This window comes from Pyrus communis, chromosome 14, assembly GCF_963583255.1.
Source record: "Pyrus communis chromosome 14, drPyrComm1.1, whole genome shotgun sequence".
In the NCBI taxonomy this organism is placed as follows: domain Eukaryota; kingdom Viridiplantae; phylum Streptophyta; class Magnoliopsida; order Rosales; family Rosaceae; genus Pyrus; species Pyrus communis.
In genome coordinates, this window is record NC_084816.1 from 23,220,275 (window position 1) to 23,232,911 (window position 12,637).

The following is a 12,637-nucleotide window of genomic DNA, read 5'->3' on the forward strand; positions in this document are numbered from 1 at the left end:
CTTTTTGACTTGTTGTGTAATGGGTTTGGCAACCTACACGTGTCCATCTTTTTGGGTCGGTCACATAAAGTACTAAACTAAAGCAAAGTTGTGCGTTCAACTGCGTGCCACCATTTTTTCGGTGAACCTCCCAATCACACGATGTTACAATAAGAGAGGTCTCTAAGGGGGGACCCGGTAATCCAACCCCGGTGATCCAACGGTTCAAGTGACAGGATCAGAGACCCAATCATGGTCCTCATCTCACGGTTCACACTTTGAGGGTGAGCCCATCCCCACGGCCAATCTGCCCGAAGCGTGAGCTGCCGAGATTGAAAGTGGGTCGCTTTTTTGGAACAAGAGGCAACCTTGGGCCTACCAATAAAGCTTATAAATCCACGTCCAAAAAACAAATTAAAAAAAAAAATGTAAGGAAAACAAAAAGCCCATCCCAAAACCTAAACGCACTTGCGACTGTAATTATTACACGCCCTTTCCCCCTTGTTTTTGAATTGCAATTCTTTTCGGATCTCTGTATTTAGATACAACGAATTCAGAAATTCAGACTATTTATTTTAAATTGCGTTGTTCTTATTAATGCATTTTGCATGTCTACCGTGCACGAACTAAGAGTTCAAGTCCCTCTTTCTCTCTCTTCATTAGTTCGAATCTTTAAATTCTCAAACTTTAAACACATAAATTCAAAGAGAATCTCGATTACTCATCTCTTCCAAAAAGAAAAAGTCAAAGAGATTAAATATTAAGAATAAAGGGGAAAAAAGGAAATACCATTCCATATAAGTCCACATGAACACAAAAAAGGCAAATCATACCCCAATTACGTGATCCGTTATTTTTTCATAGGGTTTGGCTCTTCTACAACGGACATTGGGATTACCGTTGTTCAAATCTTTCTAAAATTGTGTAAATTCACCAATATACCCTTCTACTTAAGAGTAGGACGTTTAAAACTCATGTGGAGTAACGTTTTCTTACTAGATATGTTTTTTTAGTAAATTGGGGGTCAAGGGACCGAAGAACAACAATTACTATTGACAAAACGGGTTTGAGCAAACCCAACTGCATCCTCAAAGATCAATGCATCCACCAAAGGAGGAGGAGCATAAAATACATGAAGACCAATGTCAAACTCATAGCCTAATTCTGCCATCAGTCATTTTATTATTTTCACGATAACACATGTGAAGGTTAGCTAATCCAATTCCTCCGCAATACTCCCAACAAGCAGTAATGAGATGAGTTTGACAAATAGATGGATTGAACGGTAAACATTTCTTGGATATATGTAAGACTGTTTGACCATAAAACATTTATCGAACTATATGCGAATGAAGGTTATAAATGTCTAAGGCAGATCTTAGAATATAACATGTGAGAGAGTTTGACACGAGAATATTTCTCAAATTATATGTTAAATATCCTCGTTACCTATCTTCATTACCCATTATGCCTTTTTTTGATTGATTAATCTCCTTGACTTCTCTTTTAAATAATTAATTTTGAAATAATATAACATGTGAGACTGTTTGACAATAAATAGACAACGACTCTCTTAATTAGTATTTTTAACTTTCTAGATTACCTTTCTGAGTTCCATTATCCCCTTGAATAATCCACAAATTAACATTAAACATGGGCATGATGGTAATTTGGGCATGCTTGGGTTGCGTGTATAGCACACAACTTTTGGAATATCACACAAGCTATTTTGCATTAGTCATATCTGTACTCAAAACCTTTCATTTGCTTCTTTTTTATCTCCAATGGAAGGAGATGATCAAAAGGAGTTGCAGCTCCTCCCTTCTCCTCACTTGATGACATCTCGGCCGTCGGGTTCTTCGATAAGATATCATCGATCAAAGTCAGCAGTGCAGGAAGGGCCTACTAATTCCCAGCTTGACCCTACAATTATCAATCAGTGTAAGGCCAGCCAAACCTTCTTCCTCGGATCATTACGTATTTTCGAATCCAAACACAATTTAAGAATCTCTGAAATCCTTAAAAAAATAATTCGCAAAGAATCTCATTCCACAATTGACTAGAGGAACAAAGATTTGTCGCTAAAAATAGTTTTTATTTTTTTTATTGTTCCATCGGTCTTATTACGTCACTCTTGACAGATTGATGGTTCGAAACATGTGTTTATATAAAAAATGAAAGTGTCGTAGTTGATGTCTTGTCAAACTTGTGTTTGAAGATAAAGTTGCTTTTTTTTTTTTGGGTCGGTCACATAATGTCACGATTGAAGGCATTTTGCTCTCCAACTTTAGTAGTATCTATTTTATTATTAAATTATCAATTTAATCTTTTACGCTATTATGACTTTAAATTTTTTTTATCATACTGCATGATTTAATTTAAATTTGTAATCTTTTACATATATTGTCGTATTAAAAAAGAGAATTGTTATTGGTATTTAAAATTTTTCATTTTACACTTCAAATTTTCTATATTTAGAAAGAAAAATAGACTTATGAAGAGTGTAAAACGAGATTTTTGGTGTGCCAATAACACTTCCAATAACAAAAATTGTAGTTTCCACATTCTTTTTCTCTTTAACATTTTTTCAATAAGAATACAACTTATGTATAAAACGTTTAGCGTCAGCTTAGCGTTTTAATTTAGTGTTTGTAATGTAATATTTTAAAATTAGACCAAGATGGAATATTTTTTTTTTTTTTTGGTGTGTGTAAGATGAACAAAAATATGGATGGACTAAGAAAAATAGAAAATTAAAAAATATTGTCCAATCGGAAAACCGTATCCAAGCACTAGTATGTGCTTATTACACTTTAAAAACTTAATGAACTGAAACATCTGAGCAGTTAAAGAAAGGGAATCAACTTAGACCCGTTAGTAGCCAAAAGTAAAAGCAGATTTGGGGTTTTCTCTTTTTCCCAACCAATAAAATCCCAAAGTGGGGATCTTCGACAAAGATTGTTTGCCCTTCCACTTTCGGTGTCCTTCCATGCCCTTCTGTTTTGTGTGGTCACAGTTAAGTCACTTCAACATTTTATATTATTTTTTTTATAAAGATAATAATACAAAAATGAATAATAATATAAAATATTGATATGGCTTAATCGTGACTACACAAACAGAAATGGGAGGGCAGACAATCTTTGTGCGGGGATCTTTGCTTCGGTGGGCGGGTTTCAAAAGTGGAAAGCTCCCAAGAAAATATTCCTAAATTACCACAGTTACCCTTTCAATAATTATAAATGTGATGCAATAATTAAAACGGGGATGTAGCTCAGATGGTAGAGCGCTCGCTTAGCATGCGAGAGGTATGGGGATCGATACCCCACTTCTCCATTTTTTTATATTCCATTGCCAATTGGCGCGCATTATACGACACCTTTACTTCAGTGAGTGAAAAGTCAATCATGGCACCCTCAAACTAGGGCACAACAGTTCTAGTTTTGAGGTCAACAAGGTCATAAAAGTCAAATTACCTCTGCCTAGAACACTCAGAAACACACACTTCAAGGTTTAGACAAATGAAATTAAATTTTAACTTTGGGTCCATTTTAATAAAGTGTAAACAAAAGATGGCATAATCTTGGAAATTTTAACGAAACACGTTCGGTACTATTCACTTTTAACGAAAAATTACGTTTTTACCTTTCTATGGTACTATTTACTACATCTTTATTTATCTTTTCTCATAAAAACAAATGTTTTTTTAGACTTTTCGTTAGTTTTCCTCATAATCTTTTCATAATTCCTTTTGCAGTTAATAGTAGTGGTAGGTGGTGACAAACAAGACATGTTCCTTTTAAATATCTTTTTTTTAAAAAAAAAAAAAAATTAAATATAGCGTCCCTTAAACCGATCTTTGGTACAATCTCTGTCCATTTTTTTTCTATGGTGTTGGTCTTATATCAATTTTACTAATGTGGTAAAAACAGTTAAAATAAAGTTTTAATAATACCCTTGTGGTTATTTTCAATTCAAATTGAAAACAAATACTTTAATTCAAGAATGGTTTAAAGGTTACCAAGGTGTTCTTATTTTTCAGAATAAACGATATTATTTATACTAAGGGGGTGGGAGAGTAGGCTAAGTCTCACAATGAGCTAGCGCTAATGTGATTCAAATTCACCTTTGCGAGAATTGAACCTAGGATCTCTCACTTACAAATAAAAAGAAATACCAAGATCTCTCACTTGCAAATAAAAAGAAATACCACTCTATCGTAATACAAAGTGGCTTAACCAAGTTTAAATGCTTTTAAATGACTTTCACTATTTTGGATGGATAAAATTGGACAAAATTTGGATGGAGAGATAACTTGTAACTAAGATTGATAAAAAAAAACTTGTACGTGTTTTTGTTTATACAAATAATAACGGGTAACGAAATGATTCGATCATAAGATCTTAGATGCAATTACAAGAGTAAATCCTCTTAACCATGAAAGTGATATTAAGGGTTCTTTAGTGAGCTAAAAATTGGATTCAAACAATCCATTTGGGCTCTATGTTTAATCTACAACAACATGAGCATTTTTAGGGCCCAATTTTTACAACTTGCTGCAAATTCCCTCAATAAATTATTACCCTTGCAATTGAGCTGCAAGAAGCGAACTGTGAACAAACTTGAATCCAAATTCTTCTTCATCTTCTTCGCTGCAAAAAATAAAAAAAAGCCAGTAACCCATGAAGAAGAAAGTCCACCCCTCTTCCACGCCGCCAAAGAAGCTCCGGAGACTCCCCCACCTGTTCGCCAGCGTCCTCGAGCTCCCCTTCCACTCAAACGCCGACGTTTCCATCCAAGAAACCTCTGACTCTTTCATTTTCTCCGTCTCCATGCCCACGCATGTGCCGTCGCCCACCACCCAACGAATAACTGGCGACCACGTTGCTGTGCGGGCTCACACGACAGAGATTTATCCCGGAGTGACAAAGACTGTGATAAGGAAAACGGACGGTGGTGATTTGTGGTGGTTGGACGGCGGAGTAGTGGACGATCTTGATCTCTGGAGGTATCGGCTGCCGGCTTCGACGAGACCGGAGTTGGCCAGGACTACGTGTACTGGGGAAAAACTGGTTGTAACAGTTCCGAAGAAGAGGAGGTTTTGGGTGAAGAAAATGGGAGGCTAATTCTTGTACAATAATTAATACTTCTCTTTCAAGTTGGAATATCTTAATAATAATGCATATGAACGTTTCGAGATCAATTTTTCAAAATTATTTGTTATTTGCTACAATATGTTTTGCATATGAATGTTGTAATATTCATATGTGATGAGTTTCTAAATTATCTTCATGCGGACATGAAGTTAATCATAGTATGAATAGTAGGCTCTGTAGAGGCGTATGCTAAATCTCTCGTATACTGAGTGGAAATAAGTTGAGTCCTTTCTTGATGACGTGGGTTTGAACTCCGTCAGCGGTTAATCTATCTAATCTAATAAAATATATCATTTGAAGAAAAAAAAAATCTCTCATATACTGAGTGGTTTCAATATTGAATTAATTGAGGCTTTTTGTATATAAACGATAAATAGAGGATAATTGTGGAGCAAAAAATAGTCGAGAAAAATATGGAGGCGATACGTGGATTCTTAGATAAAAAAGGCAAAATTATTCTTGAGGCACACCAGAACTCTTACACGCAAGCAGCGGACAATCATGACTCAATCAAGGTTAAAAGTGATCAAAATAGGTATTTATTCAAAACATATTTCATTCATCTCATCAAATCCTCCTCACAAGGTAACCTTCAATTATTCATTCAAAATAGGATTAATTACCTAAATTAATTGAATAATTTCCTAATTGACTGCAAGATATTATTTTGACATAATACCTTGCAATTACATTCAAAAATCACTATAAGTGGCCAGACCCATTTTCTCCAAATAGGGGCCGACCACACCCCTATAAATAGCTCCCATTTCTTCCAAAAACCTAATTCTAACTTTCTCACAAAATTCTCCAAATTTCTCTAAACATTTTTCCCTCAAATTCTAACTTTGGCATCGAAGGTTTTTCGGCTAAAGCTCCCCCCCTGGGCACCCCTATTCATAGTGGGCGTGTGAGGCTTTTGGCCTTAACCAAAGGTATTAATTGTTTTGCAGGTACTTTTTTGTCCAAGAAGAAGAAAACGGAAATTTGCACCCATAATAATATCGATATTGATTGATAGTAAACTACTAAATTGTATCTAAAAAAAAAAAAACAATTGAGGGTCAAGTTACAGTAGGAGTAATATTATTTTGAGTAAGTGTACAAAATTAACACAATTGCCGACGCGCTATTTAATATACTCAGAACTCCACATCATTTAGACGTATTGTTTTTTTGTGTTTAAATAAAACAATTATTTTATTTTATTTTTTCACAATAGTCTTTGAAACTCACTTTCATAGTCAGAAACCCCTAAAGCATCGTTTTGAATGAAGAAAAATTAGACCAATGTTATTACGCTATACAAAAACTTGGTTAATTTACACTCTACTTACGTCGGGTTGTTCATGTGCTTCGTACATTTGCCTATGGTAAGTTCATAAACACCTTCATCTTTATCTTTTGATTCACTTTTCTTTAGATTGATGCTGGTGGATCGAATATTAAAAAGGTATTATCATCAAAATGTTTCTATTTTTATTACATAGCGGTTCTATCTACACATTATTTGTACTTTTAACACATAGATTATTAATTTTTGTTCTTTAATTATCTTCAATTAATTCGATTCGACAATTAAAAATTAAGAAACGTATAAAATAAAAAAGGTACGTATAAATATCACCCACTCACAAAATATGGATGCGATTGCTATGAAAGTTGTGGACCCTTAATTTGGCTTGCTCAGCACCCACCTTGTGCAAGCCAGGCACTTAGAAAATGACTTATCCTTTCTTGTTGAATTGACAAGGGAATACAAAATGTGGCCATTTCCTTTCTAAACTAGGCTAAGTCTTGGGAGGAGAAAGGGAAAAGGGTAAAGTATAAAAAATTACTTTAATTATTGGTGTCACGACATTTTCATACTTCATCTTTTAAAATTGACAATGTCATACCTCATCTTACGAATTTGTGTCAATGTTATACCTTCCGTTAGCTAGACGTGAATTTCTCAGTTAAATGCTGATATGACTTAATCCGGGACCCATTTTTTATTAAAAAATTATTAAAAACTAAAAAAAAAATCATTTAATATTTTTTAAATATTAAAATAATAAACAAAAGTTAAAAAAAAAAAAAAAAAAAAAAAAAAAAAAAAAACCAACATCAGTTCGTCCCTTCCCCCCTTCTCTCTCTTCTCCCCATCTTCATCTTCTTCCCTTTTTCTGCAACTGCAACCCAGAAAAAAAGAAGAGAAAAAAAAAAAAAACCAATTTGTTTTCCCCGTTCCCCACCCTCACTTCTCCCCGCACCCAACCTCCCCACCTTCGCACCCACCCTCTGCACCCAACCTCGCACCCACTACCTGCAACCCAAAAAAAAAAAAAAAAAACCCAGATCCCGTTGAGGTGGAATTGGAAAACCTTTGCCAGCCCGATTCCAAAGGTTGAGAACCTGGGCGCGGAGAAAATTTTGGGGGGGGGGGGGGGGGAATGGGTGTGGAGGGAAGAGGGTGGGTGCGGGGGGGACGGACGAACTGGGTTTTTATTTTTTTTTCTTCTCTCTTCTTCTTCTTCTTGTTCTTCTTGTTCTTCTTCTGCAGGGTGGGGGTGGGGGGGGGGGGGGGGGGTGGGGAGGGAGGGGGAGGACGAACTGGGTTTCCTATATATATATATATATATATATATGGTTGGGTTGGGATTTTTTTTTTAATTTTTTTAATTTTTCTTCTTCTTCCTCCTCCTTCTTTCTGGGTTGCAGGGGGTTAGGTTTGTGGTGGGGGGAGGGGGGACAAACTGGGATTGGTTTGGGTTTTTTTTTTTTTTCCTCTTCTTCTTCTTCTTCTTCCTCTTCTTCTTCTTTTTGGGTTGGAGGAAGATGGGGAAGAGAGAGAGAGCGGGGAGGGATGAAAGGAGAGGTTTTTTTTATGTACTTTTTTTTATTATTTTAATATTTAAATAATATAAAATGATTGTTTTTTGTTTTTAATAATTTTTTAATAAAAAATAGGTTCCAGATCAAGTCACGTCAGCATTTAACTAAAAAATAAACAGCCAAGCTAACGGAAGGTATAACATTGACACAAATTATAAAGATGAGGTATGACATTGTCAATTTTAAAAGATAAGGTATGAAAATGTCGTGACACCAGTTGAGGTAGTTTTTTATACTTTACTCAAAGAAAAAATAGACTTCCACTGATTTCATGTTCCAAGAAAATTCTCTCTTCTGCATCACATTTTAACTTTTTTTTGGATGCCTATTATGTATGATATGGTAAATGGAACCATCAACTTTGTGTCATTGAACACTTTCACTCGAGATCTTGGAAATATTTGTTTGCAAAGCCAAAATTCCAAATTCCAAATCCAAAATTTTAGACACTAAACAATTAAGATTAGGTCAAGAGCGCAATTTCTTCTCCTAAGATGAAATAAATTATATATTTCTTTGAATTGACAATCAAAACTAAATACACTCTTACTGGTGATGTGATTGTGTCTTGAGAGTGATCAAATCGGTGCCCGACTGTGTCATCCATAACACTCGACTTAATTTGTTGTAACTCACCTCGTGTAAGAGTTGTAAGAGTATGAGTATGAGTATGAGTATGATTCTTACAAGTCTTGGGATAATTGATATTATAAAGAAGTCTAAATCATGTTGATAAGAGTTAATCCAATCATATTGGTATATTGAGGACTCTTGTGTTTGCTCGTTTATAGGACTCATACTGATATAAGGAATGCAGTCTTGTATTCCTTGTGGGATTGTTATAGGGCGATCCAGGTCTTGTAGTATAAAACTACAAGCCCCTGCTCTTACAAAGCACGCTCTTATTGTTCCAATTACCTATAACTTGGAGAGCATTGAGTTTTGCAGAGAAGAGAAGGTTGCGTGCAGGTTTTCATGGCTTCTTCATCCATGAACATGTCTGCAGGTATGCGTTGGTATAATTGCTACAATTCTTACACTTATATTACATACATAATTTAAGGATTGTGATTTAGTTGATCAATCCTTGTGTTCTTGGCTAGTGTATTAATCTTTTAAGTCTAGTTTATACTTCATGTGGTATTAGAGCCATTGGATTTTACAACTAAATTCGATCATAAATTGGTTCCTAAAAAATTGCAAAAACGAACTGGTTTGAAGAACAAGTCTGTTTAATTGGTTTTTAAAGACGAGTGGTACAACATCGTTTAAGAAATAACCTTTAGTTCAAATTTTGACTGTGATCAGTCTGGAAAGGGAGAAACTCGTGTTTTGTCAATATGGGGTTGAGAAAACCTTTTCATGCTTGCTTATTTGATGATAAGTATAGTAATATAGCAGTATAAATCTCTCTTAAACATCAAAATTCTGATTTTTGAAATTATTGCTTCCGCTGTGTTGATTATGATGTCTGCAGATTGAGATGATTTTGGTTTATTAATCCTCCTTGTATTATTAGTGTAATGAATAAACTTGTATTCTGATCAACTAATTATGTTGTTAAAAATCATTGAACGAAGATCGTGTTATCTTTCTGATTCTTCATATTGGTATTGACTCATTTATTGTTTTATTGTTTCCTATTTTAATTGAAATTGAAATCTGCATCTGCATTGAGAGTTGTCTCTTCACTGATGAGTTGTTTAATCTAGATATACTTTTCATTCATAATGAAAAATCTATATATATGACTAAGTTGGTTCATATCAGTGTGTATTAAGTGAAAGTAGATTGAAATCAAGAACTTATGGTTCTTCTTTTGAGATTTCAATTGTCTGCAGTTTCACTTAATCTTGCAAGTGTGCTTATTCTCATTGGGGAAGTAATTACAAGAAGTGGAGGCGAGACATTGGTTTATTGCTGACTCTCAATGATATGGGGTTGACGGGAATTTGAAGTGATGGCAATCCGCATGGATGGGTCTCAGGCATTGATGGATAATTTGTTTCGTTGATTTGGAGCCGAGGAATTGCAATCGGGTTGACAAATATGAATCCAGTGATGGTAACTTAGTTCATTGTATCATGCATGATTAATTGTTTTCTTATATGCATGATTATAGTGTGATGTGTTTGAACATGATGAATTAGGGCTTTTGCTATTTCGAGTATGCCTGTTTAATTATTTCTATATATACTATGAGGGCATGATTAAACTCAAAATCCCTATGGATGCCAACTTGTGATTTATGTGGAATGTCTGAAATCATATTTTGCTGCATAAATAAATTAGTGTAACATTTAGTCTATGTATACTCTTTATTTTTCATTAAAGAGTTTATGGTTCTGATTAAATTAGTCTTGGTGGAGGATAAAACTTGTTCATATACAGCACCTATCGTTCTCTTTTGTCTGTTTGGTTTTGGGACATATACGATGAATATCAATTTGGAATGGAATCAATCTGACTGCACAAGTACTCCATGAATTGATATTGTCTGGGCAAGTATGCTTAATGATCAAGCGATTCTAATATTAAACTAATGGATTTCGATGCCATTGTTTGTATTTATGATACATATAGTTACAATGCATTGGTCTGGTTTGAATTATTATTTAAAAAAAAAAAAAAAAAAAAAAAAAGGCGGCAAAATTAGATTATACAAGTATCCATAATGATGACTTTAAAATTATGAGTGTAATTCATATCCCCAGTTTTGGTTAGACTACATATAATATGTTTTGGGGGGCTTTCCGTAGATATGAATGATGGAGTTTGGAATCTTTGGGTTCGATAAATGTCAATCTTTGCAGTGTATAACCGAAAACATGTGAAGGTTCTTGTATTTATTCCTTGTATGGAATGATATAAATTGTTTTGGTGAAGTCTTGTTGGCAAGAATGCATTCTATTTCGCTGCGATAGTGGAACTCATCGATTGACAAGATTTGCTCTGGAATTTTCGTTTCTCGTTTACTTCCGCTACTCTTAATGAAAATTTGCTGATTAATTGGTATGTATCCTTTAATTCATATCTGATGCGATCTCAAAGTTCATAAGATATTAATTTTGAAATTTTGACAAATTATGGGTTTTCTACATGATTGGAATTGTTTGAGATTTTGAAGCGTCAATTAGTATTTTTGCAATTGATTTTTGGACTAGATTGAATTATGATACATGTCGATCTTGTTAAAGAATTATTATATGTAAATCATATTGTTAAAAAGTTGAGATCTTGATTATCTCGTTTTAATCGAGATAACTTGTGCTTCTATGTCCAAACAGTATCAAATTTTAGTTGATCTTGCTCGATGGTTATTGAACTAGTTAGGATCAAATTGAATGCAAAAATATTGTGCTTGCAATTCAGATTTTGATCGTTGTTGAAACTAGTGAGTTTGGGTTTATGTGAGATAAGTTTTTCCGATTGGATTGTGACTATCTTTTGATACATAGACTGTTTGTATAATGGTTTAGGTGTATATGACTAAACTAAGATCATGCAATTGGTGAGGAATCGGGAACCAATTGGTTCATATCTCCGGTTTCTTTATTGGCTGTGCAGTACATTCTGCTTATGCTTAAGTGGGAGAACCGTATGTTTGAATGTAAGCATAAGGCTAAGAGTATTTAGGCCGGCCATTATAATTCATTTGGATGCTTAAAAACAAGTTTATGGTTTTATTGAAGCAATTGGTTGAATTATTTGTGTTACTTAATTTGTTTAAGTAATGAGAAGGGTCCTATTATGTCGGTTAGCATTCAAAAGGAAATGAATTTGGTTTCCATATGAATTATGATTAGTCATTCATTGTATTGGAATGACTTTAGTTAATATAGTTGCTATTAACTTGTACTTAACTTGTTTGTGTTAAGTATGGCCTAGATGAGTGGGAGCAAATTGGTTTGGTTTTGCTATATTGGTTCACATAATTACAAAGTGCAAATTAAGTATGTTGTGACTTTTGAGTTAATTCTACGATGTAACAGAAAAGATTCTTAAGTTCAATACTTTAAAATGCATAGGTGTGTTTATTCAAACAATTATGAATAATTTTAAGTTGACAGCTTACTGTCAAGAATGTTTGGTATTTTTTTATATTATTTTTGGGCTATATGAGTGGGAGTAGACGTCTTGGTTTACTCTTGAGCTTAGATACATTGCTATGAACATGAACTAGACATTGTGATTTGTAAGTTAAATCTGTATTTTGTGTTGCAGATGTAATTATAAATTCATTGTTTTGGCTTATGTAAGCTGGTTGTGTTTATGTACTAGTGTGTTGATGATTGACTTTTGTGATCACCTTTATAATAATTTGAGATGATTCTCTGTTGTGATGAATCATACTCAAGTGGGAGAATGTAAGAGTATGAGTATGATTCTTACAAGTCTTGGGATAATTGATATTATAAAGAAGTCTAAATCATGTTGACAAGAGTTAATCCAATCATATTGGTATATTGAGGACTCTTGTGTTTGCTCGTTTATAGGACTCATACTGATATAAGGAATGCAATCTTGTATTCCTTGTGGGATTGTTATAGGGCAATCCAGGTCTTGTAGTATAAAACCACAAGCCCCTGCTCTCACAAAGCATGCTCTTATTGTTCTAATTACCTATA

At 34.2% G+C, this 12,637-nt stretch overlaps 1 protein-coding gene and 1 non-coding gene across 2 annotated transcripts; both read left to right on the plus strand.

Moving 5' to 3' along the window:
- Positions 1–3,242: 3,242 nt before the first annotated feature.
- Positions 3,243–3,315, plus strand: TRNAA-AGC (transfer RNA alanine (anticodon AGC)). Its single transcript has one exon. It is a non-coding gene; the product is annotated as a tRNA-Ala (tRNA).
- Positions 3,316–4,661: 1,346 nt separating this feature from the next.
- On the plus strand, positions 4,662–5,105 carry LOC137714639 (uncharacterized). The gene has a single exon (XM_068453801.1). It carries the CDS (start codon positions 4,662–4,664, stop codon positions 5,103–5,105), a length of 444 nt encoding a protein of 147 aa, XP_068309902.1.
- Positions 5,106–12,637: the final 7,532 nt, after the last annotated feature.

Coding starts and splice junctions, on each gene's coding strand:
- LOC137714639 (XM_068453801.1), top strand. CDS start 4,662: ATGAAGAAGAAAGTCCACCCCTCTTCCACGCCGCCAAAGAAGCTCCGG.